The 18,646-nt window shown below is 40.0% G+C and overlaps 1 protein-coding gene across 1 annotated transcript in view; it reads left to right on the plus strand.

Moving 5' to 3' along the window:
• ctdp1 (CTD (carboxy-terminal domain, RNA polymerase II, polypeptide A) phosphatase, subunit 1) overlaps nt 1-18,646 on the plus strand; it is a 178,576-nt gene that overhangs the window by 31,692 nt on the left and 128,238 nt on the right. The window contains exons 6-8 of the mRNA XM_007900578.2: nt 5,552-5,642; nt 9,251-9,417; nt 10,237-11,394. Coding sequence (XP_007898769.2) covers nt 5,552-5,642; nt 9,251-9,417; nt 10,237-11,394 — 1,416 coding nt within the window. The remainder of the gene's footprint in view (nt 1-5,551; nt 5,643-9,250; nt 9,418-10,236; nt 11,395-18,646) is intronic.

Genomic DNA, 18,646 nt, shown 5'->3' on the forward strand with positions numbered 1-18,646 from the left:
TGGTGAATCAACACTGGATGCCCTCCAAGGCCCTTAAGGCCAAAACTGAACACAATGTTGATTAGCTCTGGATTCTGAAAGGATAAGATTGAATGGACTGAAGAGCTCTTGTGAAGTACAATTGTGAACACAATTTAAATAGTTAAGAAGAAAGTTATAGTTTTAAATGTATAAATTCTAATACAAATAACAAATATTGTATTTGAAATAGTGACAAAATGCCTCAAAGTGCTTCACAGGTAATTGCTGCTCAGTGCAGTAGTGACTGGGTATTTGTAGGCCAGCACAGCAGTGTAGCAAAGTTACACAAACGGCCTTGAAATGAGTGATCAAGTTGAAAGGTTGTTGGCCAGAGCACTGGGAGAAACTCCATTCCCTTTTCAAAAGTTTCCAAAAGACTTTGAAAGTAAGTAATGGCCAATTAACCAGCAGTCTTTTGGTCAGAGGGCATTTATTAATTTCTCCAGATCCTCTCAGTTTTAGGCTTGATCTTCAGAACGACTTTCTAGAACACAGGAATTAACTTGTCATATTTGTAGAATAGTAAAATTGAATTTCGCATCTGAATGAATCACTGAAGGCAATACTTCAAAAAGGGGTAAAACAGAAAGTTTGTACTTTGCCAAGTCTTTAGGGACCACAGCTCAATCCTCTACATTTCTCCTCCAGAAGTACTTGGCCTTGCTACCTCACTCCCTGCTTTCAGAATTCTCCTATGTACATATCTCTTTGATTATACCTTTTTCAACCTCTTTAAATCTTTTCTGGGCTTAGGATTCAATGTTCCATTTAAGAGCTTTGAGCTATTCCTTAACATGAATGGCACTACAGTGGAGCCCTATTATAATATGAATTTGGGATCCATAAAATCTCGACTATAGTGATGCATGATAGTGAGTTTGACTGCAGAAAGACAGCTAAATGAAAAAGTAGCTGACTTCCAGGTCATCAAGACATCGCCAAAGTTTCTTGTTTACTGTGCATGTACAAAGCAGGAAGTGACAGTAGCAGCTTGATGACACAGAAGTTGGTCAGTTCTTTAGCCAAGTAAAATAGACAACTTCTGAATCATTGGATTGCTCCTGACGTTACTTCTTGCTTTGTTGTGTACATGTTGGCAACCTAATGACCCGGGATTTGGACATTTTGGCACGAAAGTTGGTAGAGCGAACAGGCAGACCATGTGCATTCACAACAAATGGGGCTCATAGATAGGGCAACCATAGGGCAATCAAGAGTACATAAGAATTTGCTAGGCGAAAGAAAACCAAGGTCCATCTGGTTCGCCTTCCACCCTCCCGGCAGTCACTTGACATGTTTTGCCATAAACAATATACTGTATGCCGAAATATTATTTTCTATCAGAAATCTATCTAATTTGTACTTGAAACAAATGGCATTTTCTGCTTCCACTATCTCGCTAGGGAGCCTGTTCCACTATTCACTCAGCGAAGTAGTGCAAGTGCTTAATAACAGAACAATATTGTGTATGCAATAAAAAGAGCAGATTATAATATGGCTACACTCTATGCAAACACACAAGTTATTATTTGGTAGTGGTGACCTGAGAAGATGATAACCTACCACCATTATTACAACTCTCCAAACAGTATTATATGGTTGCAGAAACTAAGGTAGTATTATTGGGAATTTTTTTTGACTAACAATTAATATTTGTAATCACCTTGTGCTACTAATACACACACATTTCATTGGAAGGCACTCATCTATTCTAATGCTCTTGTACAGCATAGGTTTTATGTTCCACTCTACATTATACAAATCCTGCCTTGAGGCTATTGTTCTGATATTAAGCACTTACATGCGCTCATGTGTTGGTTCATGTAGCTGGTGACAGTGAAACATTGATACCTGAAGTCATCGCAGAACCAGGCAGCCCGGGCAAAATGTTTCATCTGCATCATGGCAAATAGATAACATAGCAAACAAGTAGAAAGTCATAAATTTTTCTTTTAGGGTTGGTGGAATGAAAAACAGGGTATGTTCATTTATTTGCTTTGTATTCACTCACGTGTGGGATGAGACACTTTTCTCCGCATTACAGCATCTGTTCCACTGCCTGATCGGCAATCCTTTGTGGAACAATATTTCTGTAAGTTAACAGAATGCAAGTCTATCAATATGATATAATAATAGTAATCTTTACATTCGGTATGGTGCCTTTCATGTCGGGAGGATGTCCCAATGCACTTCACAGGAAATGGAGTCATTGTATGGAGTCAATTTCCCACAAACAGCCATAAAGTAAATGATCAATTTTATTTGGGGGATTGTTGCCAAGACACCAAGAGAAATTCCCTTCTTTTTTCGACTAGTGCAATGGGATCTTTTAATGACCACCTCAACAGGCAGAGGAGACCTTGCTTCAACATCTCATCTAAAGGACGGCACCTTCAACATTGCAGCACCCCTAAACCCTGCATTCGAGTGTCAGCATAGACTGTGTGAGTTCAAGTCCTGACCTGGGGCTTGAACCAACAACCTTCTGACCCAAAGACAAGAGTGCTACCACTGACCAGGCTGACACAGTCAATATCCACACCAATTATTGTGGATATCTGCTAAACAGTCCAGTTATTGGTGTATGTAACATCATGCGCAAAATATTCATCTGAACATTTTCACTGCAATCCAACTTCACTGTCACTTTCGTGTCCTGATTCGGACAAGGTCATCCGGGGTATTGGGCTGCGATGTTGGTGAAATTAATTAGTTCAACATAAGCTTACATAAGATCACCTACAAACTACGATTATTACAATTTATCCTGTAAAGTACATTGAGTCATCCACTTGAAAGGCGCTATATCAAATTTTAAAATGATCCTTATCTAGATAGGTGGAGTAAGGTTTGGGATCAGAATGGACTAAATAGATAAAGGTAGAAATGGGAAATGAAATGGATCAAAGTGTGCAGGGGCGGGGGAGTACTTGGTAAATCTCTGCTCCTACATGTCAGTCCTATTTGACTTGCATTTCAACACGGGTGACCATCTAGAAACTGAAAATATGCCCTGCCTGGGTCGATTATCTGTGGGGTAAATTGTTTTGATCCCCCAGAACTGTAGTAGCCTATCTTTTTGGTCGGCCAACAAAATACATTTTCTTAATTAAACATTTCCTGATTTATGGCACACAATATTCAGTCAAGAAAAACCTAGAAACATATCAAACGAACACAGACTGACTTAGACTAGTGCGAATGTTCTTGACGGGCTGCAGTTTGGCTGGCATTGGCCTTGACCGCTTCATGTCCTCACATTGTTTGAGTGAAGTGATTTGGAAGGAAAAACGAATTTGAAGTACCTTTGTATTGCAAAGCAATTCAACAAACATCACTACATTTAGTGTGTTGTCCTTGAACAAGGAACTGATTAGCAGGAATTGATTCCTGAAAATGTTATTGCTGGGTGATGCATTAGAGAACTTTCTGAGATATTATTACAAACAATTTAATGCTGTACCACTGCATCGAGAGCTCTAACTCTTGATGAGAACCCCAGGCAATGAGAAATTATCACCTTTCTCAAAAGTTTGCAATCTTTCGCTTAATTGGAAATTTCACATCCATTGATTGTTAAAACAAGTTAATGGGCTTTCCATAATGCCTTTGACAACGCAAGTATGTTTAGCTGCAGGCGATAAGTCTGACCCATGTACTTGAAGTCGCTGTAATGTCCTGAGAGGCAATGAAGGGGAGAGTAACGAGGATGATCCTCAATGTCACAGAAATGAGCTATGAGCAGCAAATAGACTGGCAAGGGCTCTTCAGTCTTCAGAGAAGATGTCTCGGAGGGGACATTATAAGGGAATAAACCATTTTGAATGGGATTAAAAAAGTAAGCACTTCAGGATGCCAGGATTTATGCTCCACGTGAGCCCCCACCCATCCTAACCTCACTGCTCCCTCCCTAGCCTTTCACCCCTCCCCATACCCCTCTATTTTCTACTTTCTCATGTATGTAATATAGTGCTGCACTATAAGCAAAGTAGCTCTGCCAGGCTGCCACCACAGTCTCCTGAACTGGGTCTTTATCCTGTCTCTGGTGATGACCACATCTGAGGCACCAAGTTAATCGCTCTACCCCAATGTGCTGTGTATTCCACCTGTGGATGAGATGAGCAACCTGGAAACAACCAAACATGCATATAATTCAGATTTCACGCCGTGCTTTGCATTATGCCATGCAGAGCAAAAGGCTGTCTATACTTCATTCTAAAGGAAGTTATCTGAAATGTATCAGTATTTTTTTTAAGCTAACATTTCGCATTATAAATGGGAAAGCATTTCAAACTTGGTCTGTTCTTCTTGAGGAAAAAGCACACGCAGAAATAAACCACTCAATGCAAAATGGATGCAGGTGAGATAACTGAGAGAGTGTTATAAACTTCAATATTTATTACAAACAAAAACACAGATTGCTGGGAGCACTAAGCAGGTCAGGCAGCATCTATGGAGAAAGGAAAAGGGGTCAACGTTTCGGGTCCATAATTCTTTGTCAGAACTGGGGTATGTTGGAAGGGAGAGGTTTTAAGGACTAACAGAAAGTGGAGGCGGAGACATGTGAATATCAGTAGCATATGCAGAGTAATGATTCACCCTTGGTGCACCAAGATAGAATACTGAGTTATACTCCTCTCCTCATTATCTGTTATTGGAGATGAGCTCATCTGGGTCAAAGATTTTTACACAATAATCAGGTTAAGAAGAGGACTTAAAAAGATTCTGTTTTTTTGATTTTTTTTCTCTTGCATTAATATTTTTCGCATTTTACAGCCATCCTGAAAATTGCCTAAATCCTAACTCTCTGCTACTTTGAATATATGAATATTTAATGTTGCTCGAGTCCTGGGAATTTCAAAATATTTTCTGAAGTAAGTCCTCTGCAGTGATGACTGTGTCAGAGCTTGTGGAATGCATGAGAGCAAAGACCATCTGAACATTTTCCAAGATCTTTGGATAAACATCATTCAGAACATTAAATAAAGTCTATCATTTGTGAATTGAATAGACAAATTAAGTAGTTTGTACTAATTGAACCATTCTTACTCTGTGCGTGTGTGTGTGTGGGGGGGGGGGGGGGGGGGATGTTGCCTGCTCCATCTCTTTGTGCAGTAACAGTTTTGTATTAGAGGTGAATATAAGTAGAGGGATATATGAAAAGTTATTATGGACAGATTAGGTATATTTTGATTGAAAAGAAAGTTCAGAAGTTGTGTCTTATAGAGCAGGAAGCTGCCGATTAAAATCCCGGTTTGTGCTGAGTTTGTGTCAGCAAGGGTTGCATGGGAGGCTGAATTGGCCACAGCTTTTTAAGGGTTAGAATAGGGAAAACCAACTTAAAAAAATAAAAAGATTCAATATATTTTTAAAAAACTCTTTGTAAACTCTTACTGGTCATGGGTACAGTTTTCATGCTATAAATCTTAAACTCATGAAATTTATCAAACTGAAGTGATTGACTACCAGTCACAGAATTTAAGCTTTAAAGACTCAAAATCTTCTTTTGTCTTTATTTTTAAAACTCAAGGATTTCTGGATCCAGAAAAGAAACTTTTCTCCCATCGAATTCTTTCAAGGGATGAATGTATTGATCCTTATTCTAAAACTGGGAATCTGAGGTAAGTAGTGTATGTGAATCTTAGGATTCATGTTGATATGTACTTTGGTTTAATTGCAGAACAGAATGGATCTAGAAAAAATATTAGATACACAATTACACAGAACGTTACACCATGAAAACAGGCTATTTGGCCCAACTAGTCTAAGCTACTAGTATTTTTCCTCCAAACGAGTCTCCATCTCTCTTATACCCCTCCATTCCTTTCTCCCTCGTGTGGGCACAGAACTTCCTCTTAAATACACTGATTGATTAAAATCACAGTGCCACGATTGCCATTTTCACTACTCATACCCATGCGGCCAGCTGTCTCCCTCCCTGCGAACGGGCCAGCTCCTACTCCAACAAATAAAATCCAATTTCTGGGTCATTGGCTGATCCAATAGAAAAGTGAGGACATTTTTGCAACAACAACAAAAATCGCAAATCTTGCAGGGTAATTGCAGAGGGCTTTGTTGAGTTTTGCGGGGAATTTGCGGGGGTTGATTGGTGTTATTGAGGTGTGTTTTACTGGTATGTTATTTTCACTTTATTGATAAGAGCTAAACATATGGAAATAACACATATTAAATTGTCGCAGAAAAATTGTTAATTGCTTCATTAACAAAAACTGAGTGGCCTTTTTGGGGGGGACGGGGGAACACCAGCGAGACTACAGGAGCTTACTACCTACTGCCTCTCAGGGCCGGCACTGCACACAGAGACCCAGAGAGAGAGAGAGAGACACACACACACACTCACTCAGAAACATGGAGAGAGATACGTACACACTCAGACACAGAGAGAGATACACACACTGATGGACACAAAGAGAGACACTGAGAAACACAGAGAGAGACATGCACAAACACAGACACAGAGAGAGACAGAGACCCACACACTCGGAGACAAAGAGAGAGACATACACATAAACACAGAGAGAGAGAGAGACAGACACTCACAGACAGCGAGGCACATCCTCAAAGAGAGAGAGGGAGAGACATACGCGCACACCTATAGACACAGAGACTCACACACAAACAGAGAGACCCACATAGAGACACTCATAAATACACATAAAAGATACATAGATACACTCATTTAGACACAGGCACAGACAATCACAACAACAGTGGGGCCCCCGAGTGTAGCCCCTCTGCCCACAGTGACATCAGGTAAACAGCACAAGTGGCCCGCAGGCTGGAAACTACATTTATGGTGGGTTTGTAGCAGGCAAGGGTCATTATTGCACTTTTCTATCAGCCCAGGTCATCGGAGAGCTGCCTATGTCACTTCCATGGTGTTGCCAGTGTCACTCCTGCAAACTGCACATGTCCCTTAAGAACCACCCTAGCGGTTAGCACTTTGGCTTGCAGGTTTAACTGGGACTGAATGGGAAGAATTCCCCTGTAACTTGGAATTAATAACAAAAGCCATCATGACAACCATCAAAGCCTTGAATCATTTCAGCTAGGTCAAAAACACTTTAATTTGCAACATATCCCCCATTTGGGCTGCTTGGTGTGTGGAATGGAAATTATTCTGTAAAATCCAACTTTGGATCAAAAAGCATGCAGGCTGTAGCATAACCCATCATCTGGAGTAACTTTATATTAAAAAAAATCAAGCCCGCTTCCTAAATGCTTCATGGTAAAGAAAAAAAATCTTGAATTTTTCAAGTATAAAAAAATTGATCCATAATATTTAAATTGAAAATATAATTAAAGCATGTCACAAACTGTCCCCTGAGTGTAGATGAGTTCCCGACAGTCTTGCTCTGCTCAGGCACTTGTGTGAATGATATTAACACTACAGGATTGAGTAGAACAACAACAATTTCACACAGGATAACATCGCAGAGTTCCTTCTTAAAAAAAATGTCACAGTTCCAGTCCAATTCAGCGTTTTTCCACTGAATTTTAATTGACAGAGTCCACAAATACTCACAGAGATGGTAGATTTTATGGTGCATATTCAATACAAATGCCTTAAGAAAGAGAATGATCTTTACATTTGCAAATCTTACCTTAGCTCTTAGTTTGCAGCTGCAGCTCAAAAGGTCTTGAGTCTGTACCAGTTTCCAATGCAGACTCCTCAAACATTCCTTCTTCCAGTCAAACAGCCTGAAAGCGCTCTTGGGTTCTTGATGAAGACTGGTTGCTTGGGCCAGGTACTGAAGGGCTGCTTTTGGCACATGAGTCATTGCCTTGTGCAGAGAAGTGGAGAAAAGTGAGCTGGATAAAAAGACAGTTGTAAGAAGCTTGAAGCTCCATTATCTGACTGAAACATCCCTTAAGATGTGATTTGCTACTGTGTGCCAGTTAACAATCAGTCTTCGCAGGGATTCACATTTCCATTGAGAAGATCACTTCCTATTCACAACAAGGTGTTTTTGTTTGGAATGCACTCTTGAGGAATGAACTGAACTTTGTTATACAATTCCCTGTGGTTCACATGTCAAAGAACATCAGCAAAAAGAATGCGTTTTCATGCAGTGACATTAAGGCTGCTAACTAATATAAACGTGTATTTGTTGAACAGCATCTCAGTGATACTAATTGGGATGAAAGGAAATAATTCTATTTTTAATCATTAACTCAATGCTAGGTAATTTCTTATATGTTGGGAGTCCTGTAGCTCAGTGGTTAGAGCAGTCGCCTCGCAGGCGAGAGACCTGGGTTAAATTCCCGGCAGGACAAAATGTTGGGCAAGTTTCCTTACTCCACACGCCTCTGTTTACCTAGTTGTAAGTAGAAACCTGGTTCTCAGTCAATTGGAGAATTGCTTTTCAGGGGCTAATAATTCCTTCAAAATAAATGTCAATATTGGTCACTTCAATCCATGACTGTTTTGTGGGATACTGCTGTGCGTAATTGGCTGCCGTGTTTCGCCCACAAAATATACAGTCGATTCACTTTAGAGTATATTCTGTGAAGCGTTTTGAGACATCTTGAATACGTGATAAGGCGCTATATCAAATGCAAGGATTATTATTATATTGTTTATAGCATTACCATACAAGATGAAAACCCTACTAAGGACAGTCATCCCATGAATTTGCACTTGTGGATTGCTCGGAACATTACTGAGGGTGGAGAAAGTAAAGTGCAGCGCCATTATACCCCTGCCTCATTACAGTGCTTTTTCGGTTCCAACGCAAATGGCGTATGGACCCCATACACTGAGCATGTGAGTAGCCATGCAACTAAGTGACCATCCACTGGCTGTTTCCCGTGCTAAGAATGTCCGACATTAGTTTGTTGCTGCTATGCGTGTTAAGGAAGCCATACGTTAATAATCTGATGGACTGGAAATCAGCCTTCGTGCAGCAACTGGATGGCACATGGGAATCCTGGCTGGCAACCCCAACGATTGCCAGCAAGGCACCATCATGAGAAAGTTGCATGATAGCCATAGCTTAAAACATGCTCAGGAGTCCTAATTCAGCAAAGGTCGACTACCTCTTACTATTGCTTCAAATGCCCATAAAGCAATATTTATAGCAAACAATGCTCCTGGACCGTTGTATAATTTCTACAACTGCTACTGTGAACGTGTAGATAGGAACATGACTCTTTGGTCCTATGCTAATGTGTTTGTATTTCTCACTATCCTTTTCTTTTGATTCAGAAATCTCTTTCCATGTGGTGATTCTATGGTTTGCATCATCGATGATCGTGAAGATGTTTGGAAGTTTGCTCCCAATCTGATAACAGTGAAAAAATACACGTATTTTCAGGGAACTGGAGATATCAACGCCCCACCTGGATCGAGGGATTCACAAGTGAAAAAGAGAGGTGAGTACTTAACAAATAGTGCCGCAGTGCTCAAACAAGGTTTCAAAGCCCCGCATCTTCCTCTATGAAATAATTTGCTGCAAATTATGTTATTGTGGAATCAACTAGTATTTGTATCTGTACGCTTGTTTTATTTGGTCACTGAACTGAAAGAAAGTGATGTGATTGCACTAATATTAGCTGGCGAGCATACTTTCCTTTTATTGTTGGGGCTGGAATTATTCAATTTATTGTAAATCAGGACCCCCAGGTCCTTTTCAATTTCCATACATATTATTTTCCTTCTGTTCAAATAATAGTCCCTTCCAGGATTTTTTGTCCCCGTGTGAAGAACTTTACATCGTAAATTATTCTGTATCTTGTTCTGCTGTCTTGATGCATCCAAAAGTGTTGGTCTGGGTTTACTTACCCAATCCCTTCAAGTTCTTTATTCTCCTTTCTGATACTCGGGGCTTTTTCCAGCGCACTTCATCCACTGAAAGTGATTCTTAAGATAACTTACCCAGCGTGGTAAGTAAGTGGTTTATTTCAAGTGAAGTACCCCGGAGCCAGACTAACGCTCTTCCCTTCAGAAGAAGTAATTCCCTGTAAGCTCTTTGAGACATTCTAACATGAAAAAGGACGATTTAGGACTTTTCTAGACTACTAAGGATTTTTCTGAACAAAGAAAGTTATGTAGGTTTAAAGGTGAGTTTCACCTCTTCTCTCACCTGCCCTACCACTCAACAAGTAAGATTAATTAATCTCTCCCGTACTTATGTTTCAGTTGCAAATTAGCAATTTGTTTCTAATTTTGTTTTGTTTGGGTCTGTTTTACAGTAAACCATTCATCAAAGCCCACAGAAGGTTCTGAACAGCCAGCGCCCACCTCTGCAGAAACTGTTAGTGCAAGCAACCGTTGTGCTGAAGAACCTGAGGCTAAAGAGCAGAGCAATGGTCTCAGGGAGTGTTCCAAGAAGCAGAATGGCAGCAGTGTTGATGTGAATGAAGAATCGATTAAATGTGATGAATCTGTAAAATGTGAATCTAGTATAAATCCTTCTCCTTCACAAGACAGAGTAAATGAAAGGTTATCCTCGTGTGATCCCACCAATGCTTCTAGCACAAAAACTGTTGTTTCTGATGCTTCTTCGAAAGTAAACGAATCCGAACTCTCTTCTGAGTGTAGTAGAAAGACGGCAGAATGTAATGTAGAGCAGCCTGACAAAGTTAGTGAAAGTCAGTTGACTGCCACTCAGGTCAGCAGTGAGATGGACTTTGATTTGTCGAGTGACAGTGACGGTGAATCTGTGGAGGCCAAAACAGCTTCTGCTTCACCCTCGCGTACCTCTAGCTCGGATACCGAGAAGGAACAAAAATGTTTGAATGAGAAAAAGTCCAGTAAACAGCCCACGAAAGAGGCCAATGTCCAATTGGAAGCAGGACTCAACCATTTAGAGAAGGAGCAAGTGGACCCTCTGCCTGAGCCAGACTCGCAAGATAAGAGCACAGACCAAGGACTTGAGGCAGAAGATGATCAGGATTCTCTTGGTGACGTGGGAAATGGGTGCAACGATAAGAAAGAGGCAGAAACAGAGTCGCAAAACAGCGAACAGTCTGGAGTAACAATGGGGGAGTCTTTGGACCAGAGCATGGATGTGGAAGAAGAGGAAGAAGAAGACCAAGATTGTGATGACCATTTGGTCTACCTGGAGACTTGCTTAGTCCAAGTGCACACAGAGTATTATGCCCAGTATGAAAAGCATCTTCGAAACGAGAGACAAGTGCCTGATCTGCGTAAAATTGTACCAGAATTGAAGAGCAAGGCACTTGAAGGCATAACTATAATATTCAGTGGACTTTATCCCACAAATTACCCAATAGAAAGGACAAGGGAGTGGTATCATGCCACTACACTTGGAGCCAAGGTTAACAAAACCTTATCCTTGAATCCCAAAGACCCCAATAGGACAACTCATTTAATTGCTGCTCGACCTGGTAAGTGTATCAGTCTATGTTACTTTCTGAGGTTTTGAGGACTCTTTTGGAGGTAGAGATGATAAATGTTAATATATACTTATTCTTCATAAAGTTTAGGCACTGTAGACTGGATTGAAACAGAATTTGTTCTCCAGGACATGACAAGATTGCTTGCTGATAGCTTATTGTTACTCTATCTGAAATGGCTCGAAAAGTATAAAAGATTTGCTAGAAATTTATTTAACCACCTAATAGTGTCATTTTTTGCTGCTTCCATGATCACGCTATGATCTCAAGCATAGCCTTATTTACAATTTCTAGTTGTGCCTGTTGAAAGAAAGGTTTCAGAATTGGTTATAAAATAAATTGGTTATTCTGCAAACACACACATTTTTGAAAGTTGACTTTTTCGGGGTAGTAAATATTACGCAACTTATAGTTGGCAATAGATTTGTTGCTTTCCCTTCAACAGATTTTAGCTGTTTGTAAAGATGAGCATCATTTTACTGTGATGTTTGTTGGTAATAAATAATAACATTAAAATATTTGTACAATTCTACTTAGGCAAATTGGACCTGACAGCAGATTTAAACTTTCAGAGCCTCCAGGTCTTTTGAAATAATCTTCAGGTCTTCAGCATGAGTGAGTCTACGTAATTCATGAGCATTCTGTTGTGCAGAATAGGTGGGGGATAAGACCGAGAAGCAATGCTAATTCATCCCACTCCCCACACAGGCTTTATTTTTCTTTTTAAACCACACTCTCTTTACTTTGTCCTGTTTGCCCCCCCCTCCCCTCTTTTTCCCGGCCTAAATAACTTTGTTTGTACAAAACTACACATAGTGAAGAGAGATTAATGTTCTCATTACTCTTGATTATGTGGGTTCAATTGTTACTGTATTTCTCACCTTACTATTAATTTCTTATCCCCCCTCCACCTCCTGTACATTCATGCACAGCTAATATTTGGAGTGTGTTATATTTGGCACTTTAAAGAAATTAATGGGCTGAATATTAACACGAGCTGGAGAAGAACTCGGTTCTCCCAGAAAACAGACAGTCTGAGAACCTATAAAGAAATGTTTGGAGTTGTGAGGCGATTGTAATGTGAATTCTTGGTGATCCTGTTTTGGGTCCAGAAAAACATTGTGTTTTAATGGAACAAAACTGGCTGCCAATCCCACTTCCACGGTGTGGCTAATGTCACTTCCTGTTTCTGATGCACACAAGCCGGTTCTTGTGGAGGCACAGATTGGGCCGGAGCCGGTGAGTGGGCACCAGAAGTGCACCATACTTTCAGTAACTGCAGGTCTGCACTATAAGTGGTCGCCGTCCTACAAGCAGATTGCATGCCATTAGTATTGGGGCTAAGTCACGGTTTCTAGTAAGGAAAGTATGGTGGTCACTGAAAGAAGAGATGTAATTTAGGATAAAGGTGACACCTGAGAGTTTGTGGGTGCAAATCTGACACAAAAGGCAAGAACCTTAGAAGTGTAAATACTATACATTAATACAGAGATTTAAGGAAAGGAAGGTAAATGGGATTGAAAGGATTGCTCTTAAAAGCCAACACAGGCACAATAGGCAAATAGGGATTTTTTGCTGTAAATGTCTATGGTTATTTATAGGGAAAAGAGGGAATTGATCTGGAATATTCAAAAATGTACATGTGAGAAATATTTCTAATTATGGGGATTAAAGTTAAATAGCTTTAAGAATTGTTAAAGGATGAATTCACAAAGCTGTTTTACACAAAGTTGCTGTTGATGCTGGACATTGAGAAAGACTGTGAAAAAACGTTGCTTTCATTTAGTATTTCATGCTGAGCATGAGGTGGGGCATCACATTCAGAGGCACAGGATCCCTCAACGTGAATAGTGAAAACTAATTGGGATTCGTAAAACAGTAGAGAAAATTGACACGTCACAAAGGACAAGGCTGTAAGGACTCTTAGATATGTTTTAAAGGGCAAAATGGCTGCCTATGTGATGCGAGGCAAGACAATGAGGCAAGAAATCTTTGATCCTTTACAGTAATTGGAAGGTGCGGAGATGTATCCAAATTTATTGGGGGGACAAAAAGTCACTAATGGACATCAAAAGCAAAATTGGAGTCTTTGGATGTTCAGAAAGCATTTGAAGATGCAAAGCGCTGTCAAGGAAGAAGTAGGGAAAGTACAGTAAAATGTTTTCACAGCTCATTGAGTTCAGTCCAGAATACTTTGAAAGAACTGATGTTTCAAGCGTTAATTATTCATAAAAGAAGCTGTTCAAGAACATTTAAGAACAGAGACAATAAATTTGAGCTGACTGCACCGTGTAAAATGTAGCTTTTTATGCAGCAAATTTATTATTATTTGAGTCTGTACCAGAGGTGGGGAGGTGGGTGCGGGAGCGGGGTGGTGATTCTTGGTGTTTCTGGTGGCTCTCAAAAAAATAATTTGATAAGAGTATATCACAAGAAACTTGCATTGAGAGAAATGTATAAAGATAAGGGGAGTGAGCAGGTTAGTGGGGTTAGACCAGTTGGCTCAGGTTGAGAATAACATCAGGGAAGATAGTTCCATGGTGGGAAAGCTGTTAGACAAGAAGCGTAAAATGTATATTGGATAATTGATTGTTCAGTTTATTGAAACAAAGACTGGCGATTAATGTTAGTAAATCCAGTTAACTTGCTTTGACTAGTAGAGTACAATGAGAGTGAGTCTGGACCTTTCAAGTTGACCAGAATTATCATTGTGAATGCTGTAAGACCAATGACTGAAGGAGAAATTGCCTTCTGAGAAAATGAGCTGTAATTGTGCATCTGTTCTTCATAAGCCTGAAAACCAGCACCGTAATAGGTTTGCTCCAAGCTGGAAAAGCAGCAGGAAGCTTGCCAGTGTATTATACAAGTAAGTTATGCAATTTTACATGGTTCAATTGCAGTATTGCTTTGCTGTTATTTATTTTGTCGCACATCAGAAAAGTATGTTTACTGTTGACTTGCCAGGTCTTGGGTTATGAAGGAGAATATGCTGACTAACATGCATTATTTCGAATTTGTCTGCAGCATTTATAAAATGGAAACGCAATACCTTGTAATGTAGTCATATATCCTTTCAATATTGGCTCCGAGACATTGTCCTGTGTGAAGGGCGCAGTATAATACAAGTTGTTGTTGGGCTGCCTATTCTGAAATGTGTTTGTGAACCCTTCCTTCCTTCCTTTAGCTGTCCTCTTGATATACATATAACAATCTTACAACCTGTTCCACTCTACATGCTATAATGATAAAGATGGCGGATGGATTGGCAAAACATTTGTTGCAGAGCATTAAATGTACTCAAATTGGGGTCTACGTGTGAGCGAATTCATGAATGTGTGCTTAACTTCTCACTGTTGTTTGTTTTAAAATGTTTCCAAATAGTGTTTTTTTTTCTCTCTTCCAATATCAGTTTTATTCTATCCTTCTGCTGGCCTGTGCTCCAATGGGTGCCCTCCGTCGTCCCCATCATCCATTTGTAAGTCTTTGACTGTCATAGGCTGTTTGACAACCAGGTACCGAGTATCACAGTCAAACCCCAAATTAGCCTCACTTAGGACATTGAGTAAACCTGTTGAGCCGGGTGAAGTTTGGATTTGGATGTGATCCTCTATCCTCCAGCTCATCCCTTCCCCACTCCTCGCCAGTATGAGTGTCTGCAAATTCTGCATTTGTTCTGCTGCAGCATTACAATAACAGATTAAGGAAGCAGTACAGATTTGGGAAGTATTAGTACTCTCCTGATACAAATAAAGACTTATTCATCATAAACCTTTGGATAAATCATTCTCTGGAAGCCAGCAGTAGTAATGAATCAATGTTGTGGTGTTGTCTGCACCAACATGGCTTACTAATAATGAGAAGTGTGATTAGTTGTTGAAGTCCTCCGTACAGAATCTACATTAAGAGCCATCAGACTTGATCAGAGAAGATAATTGAAATTGAACAATTATGTACAAATTTGTTTTCAAGACATTGGATCTGTGAACATTTTGTTAAGATTTTTAGTGCAGAGCTCCCAGTACCAGAGTAATAATAATCCTTGCAGTTGATGTAGCACCTTGTCATGTTGTTGAGACATTTCAAAGCTCTTCACAGAGTACAGTGGAAGCCACTTTAGCTGGATGCCGGTTAACCCAGGACGCCGGACAAATCGGACGGCCCTGATTCATTTGTATTTTAACCTCTATTAGATATGCCTGTTAATTTGGACCAAAATAGGGGAAGAGGTAAGAGAACTTTGGTTAGCCTTGGACGCCACTTAAGCCAGACAAAATGCCTGGACCCGATGTGTCCTGTTTAACGGCTTCCACTATATATTATAAAGTTGAATGACTGGTGTACTTTGTGGACGAGAGTAATCAAGTTCATGGCTCTAATTTGGTGCCGGATATTCATTTTCATTGAGTTTTATTTTTTGCCAGCCAGCTTATAATAGTCATAATCCTTGCCTTTCATTTCACTTCACTTTGAGAGATGAAAAGTGAGACCAGTTAACTTGACAGAGTTTAAGTATTGAACATGGTCTGTGTGATCTGTTATCACACTGGTTGGTTCGTCTTGCGTTGACTTGGCTACATTTGAGTGTGTCCAACTGTTATAAGTATGAACATGCAGTAGTGTATATGTATGTATATGGGGGATACACATAGAGACATTTCATGAAACTTCTCCTTCAAAAATGTGTCAAAATAAAATCTGCTTTTATGCACATTAGAATTGCTTATCAGATCCCCCCCCCCCCCCCCAAGGCAATGGACATGAAATCATCAAACTGTTTAAGATCAGAATTTCAGATTTATTCACATAATTAAATGGAGAGGAACCGGCGTGCTGGAAATTAACTATACTGGTCATGGTGGGTTCGGCCAGAACTTTAAAGGTGGTGGATAATTTGAGAGTTTATCTTGGCTTTATAGAGGGTTTTTAAGGGCAATGAGGCACGGTTAGAAGGGTAAATATCAATGCAGAAAGAATGATGGACGAGGGGTAGGCAAGCTTTAAGATGTGACACATCAGTGATCTCTTCAGAAATACAGTCATCATGTCTGCACTGGCTTTGAAAGTGCACTCCACTCAGTCCTATTTACCTGCCCTTTCTCCATGTCTCTGCAAATTGCTTCTTTTAGAGAACCAGATTTAAGAGAGGTAACACTGACTTGTTAATTATGCAATTTGTGTTGTCTCATACCTTACTGAAGCAAAAAACATCTGTGGCAAATTTCACAAGGCTCTTAAATCTGGATAAAACATCAAAAATTGTGTCCAAGGGAGATTGATATACTTTTTTTTGCTGCTGACATTTCATTTTAGCATAAAAACAGAAATCATCTGAAGAGTTTTCAGTTTTCTGCTTGCTATTTCGTCAGGGAAACAACAGCTCAGAAACCAAGCTTGAATGGACAGCACAAGTACAACTGTGAGCAGGAGTTGGCAAGTCCACGGCTAATTGTCTGGAGATGTTACCTTTGATAATGAAAAGCTATGAGAAGGAGAAACATCAAAGTATCTTTGTGTTGTCACTCTGATGTCCGGAAACATGGTGTAGAAGAGGAGGCAGTGCTGCATTTCAAAGCACTGTGACTTTTACCTCCCTTGTTCAGTTGTTTTTCCTTAGGCCTTCGTTTGGCAGGGATGCTGGTGATCAACTGTTGCCTTGGAAAGAAGTGGATTTTCATTCAGCACTTGCTCCAGCACAAACAGCTGGGTACGATCACTGCCATACACTGAAAGGCCAGGAGCATTGTCAGCTCATATCGCAGCCTCCGCTATAATTTGTTAGTCATGTGTCTAATTAACTGGCCCTTGCCCTTGTGTATCGTTGCCTTCTCCACCTGACATCTGACCACACAGAGTTGTGTTAGCTGTTGTACCCTACTACTGAAATCATTCCCAAATTGTGGAATCACCAGGGGACCCCCAGAACAAATCTCTCTAGAACTCCACTGGCTATTGCCACCCAGGTAGATTGATCACCATCCTCACCTCTTTTTGCAAAGCCAATTCTGAACCACCTGGATAATGTAATCTCTCAACCATCAAGAGATTCACATAAGGACAATTGTCAAAGACTTTTTGAACATCCAAGTCATTTATGTCATCTGGTTAGTTCTCGTCAGCTTTCAGCCTATAAGATGTGACTTACCACTTTGAAAACCGTGTTACGACTCTCCATTGTGATATTGATATTCTCGGTCAGCACTTTTTATGGAACGAGTAAAGCAACTGTTCCACTGTAGTTGTTAGACTGACTTGCCTGCAATTATCAGGTTCACGCTCTTAGTGGGATGACGTGCTATCCTCAATTCTCTAATACCGTTCCAATGTATCTGGAGCTCCTAAAAAAATCATTCAAAACATCACTCATTTTCTCCTTCAGTTCCTTGAGAATTTGATTGCATCTTATCTGGCTCCCATGCCTTGCTGATGTTTTATACCTTCATGTTTCAACATAATGTTTGTTTTATTAAAGTTTGGCCAAGCAAGTTATGGATCCTTTGACCACATTTATCCTATCTGGGATTTGTGGTTTCTAATGCAAAATGTAGTTTATAATTATTGTTGCATTTGATATAGTGGCTTTCACATTGGGAGGACAGCTCAAAGTGCTTTACAGGATTCACTGTAAAGTGTAGTGACTATTTTTTAGGCTAATTTTCACACGGCAATGTTGCACAATCAGCAGTGAAGTGAGAGTTTTATTTAGGGGACAATTGTTCAGGAAATCTTGAGACTTTCCCTTCTCTTTTCTAGTAGTGCCATAAGCTCTTTAAAATGAACCTGAATAGGCAAACACGACCTTGGCTTAACATCTCAGTGTTGTATTGCAGTAGAGTAATTTTGTTGTTGTTGTTATTGTAGGGCTTGAACTCAAAACCTTCTGCCTTGGGGACGAGAGTGCTACCAACTGAGCCAGGTTGTTGTCCCACAAAAGGGTCCCTACTACACTGACAGAATATCTATGGCTAGTTGTCTGTCTGCCCTTTTTTGAATCGAAAGCTTAATTTTAGACTTAAAGAAAAATGTTTTCTTTCAAGAATCTACAAAGAACTGCAGTTGGCACCCTCTGTTTTACTGTAATTGCTCTTCAGCAAAGGATGATAGAACTCTTTAACAGCTAGATATGATTCTATCCAATGCGATGGTATTAAATCTAAAGCCCTGCGGTGGTTTGTCTGAAATTAAAATGGGTGAAATTAGATTTGTGGGTCCCTAATTAAAGTTCAAAGAAGATATTGTTGGAATT

Source organism: Callorhinchus milii, unplaced genomic scaffold (genome assembly GCF_018977255.1).
Source record: "Callorhinchus milii isolate IMCB2004 unplaced genomic scaffold, IMCB_Cmil_1.0 Scaffold2, whole genome shotgun sequence".
Lineage (NCBI taxonomy): Eukaryota > Metazoa > Chordata > Chondrichthyes > Chimaeriformes > Callorhinchidae > Callorhinchus > Callorhinchus milii.